We start from the raw sequence: 12,136 nt of genomic DNA, 5'->3' as shown, positions 1-12,136 counted from the left end.
CTTTTTTTCGTGTCTGCCGTTTCTATAGGAGGGTGACAATGAGTTAAATTCCAATGGATGTTTTTCAAATGTTGACAAGCAATAAGCAAAATGTATCACTGAAAACCACAGAAAACAAAAACATCAAAAAAAAAAACAGTACGAGGAAAGTTCGAAGAAAGAATTTTTTTTTACATTGTTTCTGTTTGGGGATCGTTGTGCAAATGTGCATAACTGAGGTGCAACCACAGATCTAACTGCTCTGTGGATGATTCGTTCAAGCATTTCAAGGTCACTTCGTTGTAATGAAAGCATCTGCTGAATGTACTTCGTAGTAACGCGATTTCTATAGACTCGTGTCATATGGGGAAACTGTCGGGACCATAAAAATACTTTGTTGTAATACTCTCTCACCTAAGTCTCTCTGCTCTCTCTGCGCCATTGTAAAGCCCCGCCCGCCAAGCGTTCTGAAAAGTCTGAGTGAGTCTCCGTTGCCGGCAGTTCTCTCGCGGCCCGGCTGTCAGACGGCTGCGGACCGGTAGTGGGCCGCGGACCGGGGGTTGGGAACCCCTGTTTTATAACATTAGTTCCTGTGTATCTTTGTGGGTGTGTCTTTTATAACATTGGTTCCTGTATATATTTGTGGGCGTGTCTTTTTTCAGTGTGGGTGCCCATGCATGTTTGTTCGGGTGATTACGGATGTGAGGATTCAACGTGTGTGTCTTTGTGGTTACATAAACCTGGAAGTAAGAGTATGAATTTTAACTGTGTCAAATATTGATAAACTCCAGAGACATTGCCTCACAAGTCTAATGGCTTACCTAAGTCCAGTAAATTGACAGGATCGCTTAATTCACGGCTGATTTTATTTTCACCAAAACAGTGTAGTTTTCCAGTAACATTTCTTTCTACTGTGAGATTGCAGCTGCTACTGACCACAAAGCCATTTAAAATCCACCCAAATGACACATTGTCTCCTTTCTCTGACGAGCACAACAGAGTCATTTTACCTTCTCCGGTACAGCAAGCTGTCACCAAAGGTTTAGAAACCGGATCTGGAAAACAGAAGTAGCTTTAAAGATTTGTAGAATTATTTTGATGTATAAAAATAACAATTTATTTATATAGCACATTTTCATATAAAACATGTAGCTCAAAGTTTAATTTAATAAATTAATAATCAGAATATGAATAAATAATACATAAGAATACATACATAAACACTTACATGATACAGATAAAAAAGCAATAGATAAAGCAGAGTCCTTAATTATGAAATAAATTACTAAATTAATTAAAGACACATAATACTGAGGTCAGCAAATGGCTGAGAACTGTTGAAGACAATATCATCCGAGGTTCAAATGTAAGTAAGAATTTTATAGGCACTTTCCACAGTTGTGGTGAAAAGTTTACATGCACTCAAGTAGCAGACATGATGTATGTCAGAGAAGAACTGGGCCTTCAGTAAATGAATCATTATGGAATGATTGTACAATACACGTCTTTATTACAAAAAGAAGCAGAATTTTAGAACGCAGTTTGGAATTTATTGTGGGTTTTTTGAAACCATCACAGGGTCCAAAGAATACATACAGGGTTCAAAATATACATACAAGTGAATATACAGGGTGGAGCATAAAGATCTCCCACATTTGAGGGAGAACTGTGCGGTCTGTAGTGGGGGTCGAGAGGTGTGGTAGGTCAGGTAGGTCTCATCATGAGTTGGACCGGTGAACATCAGACTTTGTTCTTCAAGCGTATTATGAGAACAATCATTCTGTGATAGCGACGCAAAGAGCATTCCGTACAAGTTTTACACTTGGTTGAAATGCATCTGTACAGGATCAGAAAATGATTTTGCTATTGATTTCTAACCTTCATGCAGCTAGGTCTACACTGAAATGAAAATCACCTGGCAGACCTAGGACCATTAGAACGGCAGAAAATGTGGAAGCAGTAAGAACATCCATTCGACAATCGCCAAGGTGTTCCACTCATAAGCATACAATGGCACTGGGGATATCAAGTCGGAGTTTGAGGAGGATTCTGCATGCCAATTTAAAACTGCATCCTTACAAAATCATGTTGGCTCAAGAATTAAGTGAGAGAGATCATGAGGATTTGAAGGAAAGGATCAGACAGGAAATCAACGCCATTCCGCCTGAGATGATGCGGAGATTGATGGAGAACTTCTGTGAACGTCTTCAGCAATGTATTGCCAACGATGGCTGCCATTTGTCTGATATGATTTTTAAAACCCATTAAAACAAAACTGATTTTTATGTACTTTTCAGAAATATATACATTTTTTTTTAGATAGCTTTGTTAATTTTTTATATCCCTTCAAAATGTACCCCTCCCTGTATTATTAATTAAGCAGTGCTGGTAATTCCAAAATGTGTTTTACCTTGGTGCCTCTTCACTGCTCGTTAGTAATGATGATTGAGTACAGTTGGTATCTACTCTATGATTGTTTGACAGCACTCAATGGATTGACCAACACGTGGTACAATGGCAAAGTCCATGGAGCTTAAGGCAGACTTAAGATAGAGGATCATAGATTTACACAAGCCCAGGAATAGCTTTTGCAGCCATTTCTAAAGAACATCTGATTCCATGATCATCAGTTCCAAAAATTGTTCGTAAGTAGAAGTTATTCGGAGCTGTAGTCACTGGAAGAAGATCCAAACTGCTACCCTCAGTTGGATGGAAAGAATCACCGAGATAGGTCTGCCATGAACTGGAAGCAGCTGGAACACCAATATCACTGTCACCAGTCAAGCCAGCTTTTACATCACCATGGGTTAAGAGGCTCCCACCCAAGAAAAAGTCTCTGCTCCAAAACTGACATCTTCAAGCTCCACTAAAGTTTGCGGCTAATCACATGGACAAAGAAAAAGCTTGCTGACGAGACAAAGAGTGAGTTGACATAACTGATAATATGTGGACTGTACTTAAAAATCAGGTCAGCTTCAGAAAACCAACAAATTTGGTTGAATTCAACCAATTGTGATAGAAGAATGGTCAAATATCCAAATAGAATTCTGCTTGAAGAATGTTGATGGCTACCAGAACCATCTGATCGAGGTGAAGCTTGCTAAGGAACATTTAACCAAAAAGTAGGTGTGCTGTAGGTCTGTTTTTGACCCTGTATGTACATTTTTGACTCTGTGATGATTTCAGAAAATCCATAATAAAATAAAACATGCATGCTAAGTTTCTGATTTTTTATTTGTAGTACTAGGGTGTTGTACCGTGTTAGCTATTATGAATATAGTGAGGAGTCAAGCAAAATGACCCCTTTTATTGGCTAACTAAAAAGACTACAATATGCAGGCTTTTGAGGCAACTCAGGCTCCTTCTTCAGGAAAGATGTAATGTGATGATTTTTATTTGTAATGTAGGACAGACAAGCATTATCCATTTTGTCAGCCCATAAATCCTTTTCCCTAGTCATTTTTTAATGATTAGTAAAATTCTTTTTTCAATATAAAGCCTGTCAATGAATACACATCCTTCTAGTCTATTAAATTATAAAAACACAGTACTTTCCATCTGTTAAACATTTCTCTCATCACACCTCATAGAGATCAGGATTTTTCGAGTTGGAGTGTAACAGAGAGAATTTGAACTCCTTCCTTATTATGCTGATTTCAGCAGTGAAAATAATTAGGAAAAATCGAAGTTGGGTAATAATAATGTAAATAAAGGAGGCAATCTGCTACAGTGCATGCAGTGAACAAGGCTAATAAACACAGCATATTGATCAAAGAAAAAAGAGCAAATGGAGGAAGCTGGGACTGCAGACATACTCACCTAGTATCTCTACATCGATTCTATCCTGATTAAAAAATCTCCCTTCTTTGTCATGGGCCTCGTGCATATAGAGTCCAGAGTCATTTTTGCTGACTTTTTCCAGCTTGATGGATCCATTTAGAAAAAGCTTCACTCTCTGATCATACGGCTCATAGTAAGTCACGCTATTGTTCTTGAATTTTGCTAAATATTGTTGATCTTTTCTCCATGAAAAAGTAGAGGCATTAGTGAGTTGACGTGAAGGATGCAGTAAGATGTCTTCTTGCGTTCCTCCATATATTGTGGTGTTTTCTGAGCTCACTGAAAAGAAGAAGAAAACAGAAAAAAAAATGTACATTTGAAAGTTTTGCTGTTGGTGGCGCAGTGGTAGCGCTGCTGCCTCGCAGTTAGGAAACCTGGGTTCACTTCCCGGGTCCTCCCTGAGTGGAGTTTGCATGTTCTCCCCGTGTCTGCATGGGTTTACTCCGGGCGCTCCGGTTTCCTCCCTCGGTCCAAAGACATGCAGGTTATGTGGATTGACAATTCTAAATTGGTCCTAGTGTGTGCTTGGTGTTTGTGTGTGTCCTGCGGTGGGTCGGCACCCTGCCTGGGATTGGTTCCTGCCTTTTGCCCTGTGTTGGCTGGGATTGGCTCCAGCAGACCCCCGTGACCCTGTGTTCCGATTCAGCGGGTTGGAAAATGGATGGATGGATGGAAGTTTTGCAGTTGAATGCTTAGAAATTAAAGTATCAAAGGTGAAAGCCTTTGTTGGCTTTGATTTATTATTGTTAGGTGGCATCATTTTGTTTTGTATTTGTAAAATTCAATGCGCTCTGCAGAGATCTGCGTTCACTTTGACATTCAAGAGTCTTTTTTTTTTGTTGATCAGTTTTAAAAAAGTCAAATGAAATCCACTGTTGTTTAACAATAAAGTGTGAAAACTTTTAAGGGGTGAATACAACAACAACAGTATATTTCTTATATAGCTCAAAACCACATAAGGAATGCCTCAATGGGCTTTTAACTGACCCTGTTTTTTGACAGCCACCACCCCCCACCCCCACCCCCCCCAGGGCTTGACTCCTTAAGAAGAAAAGAAAAAAAAAACTCCCAAAAAAAACCTTGTAGGGGGTAAAATGCAATAAATCTTAGGAAAGGCAATCCAGAGAGAGACCCCCTTCCAGGTAGGTTGGGCATGCAATAGCTGTCAAAAAATTAGGTATATATAATACACAAAACAGAACACAATTAATCCTCTCCATAGAGCTAGATGTCCAATCTATCATGGCCACCTCAGAAATACAATATAAGAGTCCAAGTGACTTTGTTTGTGCACAGCACTCCTCACTAAGTGCAGGCCCAGAGCACAGCAACAACTCTGAAGGCAAAATGCAAGAATAGATTATACCACTCACGAGATACAGAATTATCACATATAGAGGTACAGATCTGTTCAAATACATCAAAACCGAAGTTGAAACTAATTAACATAAAGGAAAAAAAGCAATATCTGCCCATCCATAGGTGTCCATACATACAGTGTGTCACTGGGAGTGTTCGGCACATGTGGCTTCTAGTGGTAATATGGGGGAAGATTTTAGTGTGACACTGCCACTACCATAATCTCCATTTCCCTTTAGAATGGAAGAGAACAACCTGGAATATTTCTGATGTCACATCTGCTCTTTGATGTTTATTAGTCCCACCCCTCCTGCTTCCTCGGCTACTTAAACAGTCGTCTGACGGGATGCAGCCATTATTGTGGACCTAGTTTCTGAAGATGATGAATCTTCAACATCTTTTATTCTAACACGCCAATATTCCCTTTCTTAAAACAGGACATTAAATGTGGTGTCATCTGCAGACCAACTCTTCTTTTCTTTACTTCTGGTTTACTCAAATTGTTTATGTATATATACTGTATATCTCTGTAAATAAAATCGTTTGCTTGTTTGCTATTTATACAAAAATGTCTTCATTGATTTTTATGAAATTTCGACTGTGCCTTGATTCCACTTATATAGGTGATATATCGTTTCTGGAAGAGGAGTTATAATAGGAAGTGACAACTCAAAAAACAGTGCAAACACAGGGACTACAATTCCCATCAGGTAGCACAAGTGCACTGGGACAAGGATATCATCATCAGCACACAGAAAATGCTGTAGCAGCCAAATCAGAAGGTATGTACAGCATTTCCTTCACAATTAATTTTGTATTGTCTGCCAGGAATATGGCTTTTGTATAAGAGTACAAGTTTTTGTCTCATTGCAGGTTATGATCAGCCATGTTGAATCTCCAACAGACAGGATTTCCTCAGTCAATCTGTATTGCCTTTGGCTGGTGTGTATATATATATATATATATTATATACATTGTGATGGGTGGCCTCGATGCCAGCTGGATGGAGAGAATGTCTCCAAGGCACTACACACCCCTGGGACGCTAGAGGGCAGCCCTCCTGGGCATTTGTGGCACCACAGATTCCCACATGGCATGCCAGGACTTGGTGTTTGGTACAGTCCTTTTGGGTTCCGTGGGGGCTGCCAAGGGGGAGCTGCAGAACCCTACAATGGACTTCCACTACACCTGGGAGTGATTCCAAGTAAAACTGATGAGCATCCTGGAACACTCTCAAGAGCAGAATAAAAGGAGACACCTCACTCCATTAAGGGAGCCAGAGTTGGGAGGAAGTTGACAAAGCTTTCTGAGAGAGGAGTGGAGGCAGAGAGAAGAGACAAAGAGGGAATGAAAAGGCTGTGCCTTATCTTGTGGACATTGTGCTGTTGTGGGGAGCGAAGAAAGCAGTTCCCCACCTATAAATAAAGGTGTGCTGTGTGGCAATTTGTGTCCTGCCTGTCTGTGTCGGGGTTAGGGTGGTTATATGCACCCTCGTAGTCCACAATATATATATATATATATATTTATATATATTGTGGTAAGTAGCACGGACACAGACAGGCAGGCATCATTTGAATCACCCAACACACGCTTTATTTACAAATATATACAATAAAGTGTCACACAACCCCAAAACTCCCCCAAAGTCCAGGCCTCTCACAATGATGCCTCCTTCAGGCCGCCTCCTTTCCACTCCTCCCGAGCTCCGCCCTTCTCCGCTCCCGACTCAAGTCATCGAACGGAGGGAGGTGGCCCCTTTTATAATCACCTGGATATGCTCCAAGTGCCTCCTGATTAACCTCCGCTGGCACTCCCCAGTGTGGCGGAAGTACCGGCCGTGCACCTGGAAGCACTCCGGGTATCCCTGGTCGTCTTCCCCCCAGCAGTTCCGGGTGTGGCGGAAGTGCTGAGGACCAGGGCTCTCCAGGCATTGGGGCACCCCCTGGCAGTGACCACGGGTCCCTATAGGGTTGAACTTCCAACCTCAGTTCCTGTGGTCCCAAAACCCACCAGGGCGGTCGTCCCCTCGTGGTCTGGAGGAGGCGTAACCCCTCCTCCGGTCCTTCCAGGCATCCTGGCTGGGTGCCACCCCTAGCCACTTGTCACAATATATATATAGCAGTCAGACATGCTACCAACTGTATATGGCGTAGACCAATACTAAGATCGACCTTCCGACTATTAAATGCAAAACACTGTCGCAGTCTTCTCAAATTATTTCACAATTCAATTAACTTTTCAGTGAGATTGGAGTTTTGAGGGCCTCAGGGTCATCAGATTGATCTATTACTGACAACTATTTCCTTATGTTGTGTGCAGATAGCTAAGTATTTCTTTTTTGTTAGTCTGGTAATTGCAACAATATACTGTATAAATATTCAGTAGATAAAAAGTTTACATTAAAAATACACCAAATACAGGTTTTTAATGTGCACTCAAAATTATTTGTTGCAATAACTGTCCCTCTTCTTTAATCAAGTGATTTTTCTTTCTAAAGAACCAAAAATAGAGAAGCATTATGCCGCTAGTGTGTTTTAATGTGGTATCTAATGCTGGGGTCGGACTCTCCAGACACACATTTTGCACAGACGCAGTGTGTAGGTGCTGCTCAGGGCACATGAGTGTTAAATTTATCTAACCTTCCAACCACAAGTGCATTTTAAAAATGAGTGGTATCAGCAGCAGCTTCTTGTTTTTGGAGTGCTGTTTTGAAATAATTTGGTGATCACACTTACAGACCAAACATGTTCTCACACTTTCAGTTTTCAGTACAAGGTATTTTTAAGGAGTGTGGTGTCATTGCTAAGGCCCTGGACTTTAAACCTCAAAGGCTGTCAACTCTGTTCTCACAATACCTATTTGTCTGAGCCTGAGAAAGTCACTCAAGATGTTTGTTAAGAAATATCTGTAAACATGACTTGATCTTGGCTTCTGCCTTGAATAAATGCATCAGTCAAAGATGCAATAACTATACACAAAATAGGAAATGTTCTGTCATGGAAAAAGACTTTCCTCCATCTAGAAAAAAGACAATCACCGAGCCCAGATAAGAATATAAAACATTTCTTTATTTGCACAGAGTTATGCAAAAATGCCTCAGTCCAGAGAGCGAACAATCAATTAAACAATTTATCTGCTTTAATACCTTTTTCTAATTACCATTACCTCATCTAATGCATCACGTCATCTGACTCTTCATATTCAGAACTTTATTACCTCCTCCAATCAACTAACGGCACCAGTAATTTCTGACTCATGTCGAGTCTCCCATTATTCTGAACACCACTTCATTAAGAGGGTTGTTTAGTTGATTGTCTTACTGCTCTGCTTCATAGGAGGGTGTATGGGCTTTCTCATTAGTTTATCTCTATTTTCTGGAGGGGTGTTCATTACTCATTTACCTCATTCTAACCTTGGAAAATAATATTGGTAGCTTCTCCAAAATGAGGCAGAAACCACTTTTGCTTTCAGCATTCAGTTGCATTTAATTAACTTTTGAGTTACATTCAGTTCTTTTCCTTGTGTTTAATAATTTATTCTGTTATAGCTTCATATACAGTAAAACCTTCATCCGTCAGAGGTCGGGACCGAGGCCGTGATGGATAAGAGAAAAGACGGACAACAGAAAAGCTACTTTAAAAATTATTTATTACTGTAGATTAGCAAATAGTCATAATTATTTACAAAAAAATATAATATAGTATTAATGAAATTAATTAATTAAAGTAATATTTTGACAATCAGCGTAATAAGGAAACATAAAACTGAGGTACTAGAGCTTTCTATGCTTTACTTGGCATCTTCTGGGTTTGCAGAGCACACCTCTAAAACAAGAAAAGAAAACGTTCCTTATCAATCAGTTTATCTCCTAGCACTCACAGTCACTTTTTTACTATATTGCAAACACTCCTGCTTTTTGTCTCCTGACTCTCTACTCAAAACCTCTTTCCGCCATACCTTCCTTTTTCCCTTAACTTCTCCTGTCACTCATCTCCTAAAAGAAGTGTTTGGCCCTCACAGAACAGAAGCCCTTCACCCAGTCCCATTACTTACAGAATTCATTACATCCTTTCTGCTCCCAAACAGCGCATCACAAGCTGCCTGCACGTCATAATATATTAGCAAAACACAATATAACAGAATTTAACAAGAAAATTATAATACAGTAGAATAGTAACATTAATATATTAACATTCCTGTCAGTGGTTTCCATTTTCAACAGGTTTTTCAATTTTGTTGGCATCATACACTTAATTGTTCACTGTTCTTCCTACTCCATAAATTGAAGCAATACTTGAAGTACTTTTGCCATTTTGGTAAACATTTAATAACTTCAGCTTTTTGTGACAATTCCAACACCATACTCTTATATGTTTATAAGTCATAACAATGTATAGTAGATCAATTTGTAACGGCCGACCCCTTTACCAAGCCGGCAGCTACACCTCCAAGACCTGTGGCCTGGATGATTTACTGAGAAATAATCTAACTATCAAGCCATACTTCTAACCAATTAAACTTCTCCCCACAATCGACGGTGAAAAGGGAAGTACACAAAAGCAGGATGTAAAATTAAACGGATTAAATGTATTAAATGAAACAAGACATGCAAAAAATAGAAAACAGATATAAATATAAATATAAATATCCCTCCACCCCAGCAACAACAAGACACCACCAAATATAAATACAACAAAAAACCCTCCCTTGTCCCTGTAACATATAAACACACAACACGAATAACAACAATTGAATGATATATGGAAATGAATGTGAACGTGAGTCCGGTAATAAGGAAACTGTCCTGAATGCGGTTGACTGAATTAGCGAAAATGAGTCGTTTGATTTTCCCCGGACAAAAAGGAGCAGCCTCACCGTGAATCCTCGGTGCGTGGTGGATGATTAACTCCGACCCCGGGGTCTCTCGTGATGAGGTCCTTGAAGCAAGTCCGGCGGATAGAAAAACAAACTGGATGGAAATGCGCGATGTGGAATATAACAGGTACAGATGGCTCGTGGTCGTGAATGTGAAAAATCTCCTTCTCTCCTCTCTTCTTCCTTCTCCTCCTGCTGGCTTAAATAGTCCTGTGACGGCTGTGATTGATTAATTGTGAACAGGTGTTTTCCAGGTTTGTAGCTGTGGTCTCCTGCCATCATCCGTCCCCCTTCATGGGGACGGCATTAACTGATACACATACAAACAGCAAACGGGACAATGAAACGAGACGCACTCAGAACTGACATTTACAACACTAACTATGTGGCCCCGCTACAAATTATAACAAAAGCGAAAAGCTATGACATGCTATTAAAACTGAAGGTACATAACTGACACTGTGATTTCACAATGTGGCCTGACATGTAGTGCTGGGAAAGATCACTACACACTAGCAGGAAGGAGAGTCGTTCCAATGTGCAGAGCTTGCTGCATACTGCATGGCAGTAGTAGTACAGTAATAGGGAGGTGTTGGTGTGCGCTTTTTTTTTTTGGCCCTGACAGTTAATTGAGTGATGAATAATCAAGGTTTTACTGTATATAATTGTAATAAATTGCAAAATATTATTATATATTAACTAAATATTTCATGGTTCCAGGTTTAAAATGTCATTATTGTCTTGTGTGCGGAAAACAGTGAAATTCTTACTTGCATTTCCTAATCAAACTGCCAGTCTTGTCTATGTTAGGCAGACTGTATCTGTGTCATGTTTTGGTTTTATGGCCATTATTTAGTATAATTTTGTGTTTGTATTGGAGGTTTTTGAGGTTGAGGAATCTATTCTTTTTATTTATTAACTGGAATTCTTAATGGTTTAGATGCTGTGTTTTGTTGTGCAACATCTTGGATGTCATTTTAGATCCTCAATTGCCACCATCTTGAAGTGTTTCTAGAGGCATGGCTTCTAAGGTCATGACCTGAGCTTAATCAATGCAACTGGAGAAAGAGATGGCTAGGAATTCATTTCATCCATTCTGTGAATTCCAAAAACTCTCAAAAAGCTTTGTCCAAACTCTACCCACATGTAAGTTTATGAATGGACATCTTGCTTCTTCTCTCAACCTTGGATTTTGTCTCTTGTTTTGGCTTCAGTCTTTTTTTGTTCTTGACGTGAACTCCATGGGGTTTGCTCATAACTACTTTTAAGCTAAACAATCCAAAACTTTTTAACGGTATAAGATTACAGATCAAAATTACATTCAAATTTGATTGAAACTACCATTTTTACAGGATGTGCTATAGAATTTAGATTTATACCCAAGATTCAAATTATTCCTTATAATTACCTGTTTCAATTCAAATGGATAGTTTCCTGTAAACTTGTGTTTTGGAATGACAACACAATGCATGATCAATAAAAACAAAGTTTTTTGTAAAAGCAGGAAATGATCTACAACAGGAATGCTTTACTAATGGGCAATTGTATGCAGCTTGTCTGAGAGTAAAGAGTTCCAGTTAACTAACAATATTAAAAAATATGTTTTTTTAAAATGAAATAAATAAAAAACAAACTTAGCAGACAGATAAGTTTTAAGTTAGTTACACTGTACCTCTGATACATCTTAGAAAATGTCCCTGAGCGAACACAGCTAGTTTTATGTAAATGGAGAATCTGCATGGAAGTTGATGGTCACTAAGATGTAGTGTGAGTTATAGGAAAAAAATAGGAAGCATCCCTGGACAAGACACTTGTTCTTCCAGGGGTACACACACACGATAGAGTTACACCAACTTTATCAAGTGACATTCTTCTCAGATCAAATCTTATTTATCACATGCAAATTATGCATACAATATGCAATAAAATGCTCAGATATACTCAATTGTTACATTCTTTCTTTGATTCAAAAGTTGGAAACCACAGATTTCCCCTTGTCCTTATCTTATGCCTTCCTTTTTGCTTCCCCCCATTTTCTTCTCTGTTGGCTATTGTTTAAAATCATCACCCCCTGTTCTTCATT

General features: G+C 39.3%; 1 protein-coding gene across 1 annotated transcript in view; it reads right to left on the bottom strand.

Moving 5' to 3' along the window:
- Positions 1-558: 558 nt before the first annotated feature.
- The window catches only part of si:ch211-132g1.4 (T-cell surface antigen CD2), a 38,120-nt gene continuing 26,542 nt past the window's right edge, over positions 559-12,136 (bottom strand). Inside the window, exons 2-3 of the mRNA XM_051933744.1 lie at positions 3,799-4,098; positions 559-1,034 (exon numbers count right to left, since the gene is read on the bottom strand). Coding sequence (XP_051789704.1) covers positions 781-1,034; positions 3,799-4,098 — 554 coding nt within the window. The 3' untranslated portion in view covers positions 559-780. The remainder of the gene's footprint in view (positions 1,035-3,798; positions 4,099-12,136) is intronic.

This window comes from Erpetoichthys calabaricus, chromosome 11 (genome assembly GCF_900747795.2).
Source record: "Erpetoichthys calabaricus chromosome 11, fErpCal1.3, whole genome shotgun sequence".
Classification (NCBI taxonomy): Eukaryota; Metazoa; Chordata; class Cladistia; order Polypteriformes; family Polypteridae; genus Erpetoichthys; species Erpetoichthys calabaricus.
Note: the sequence above shows the minus strand (reverse complement) of the source record. Positions and strands in the feature narration are given on the sequence as shown.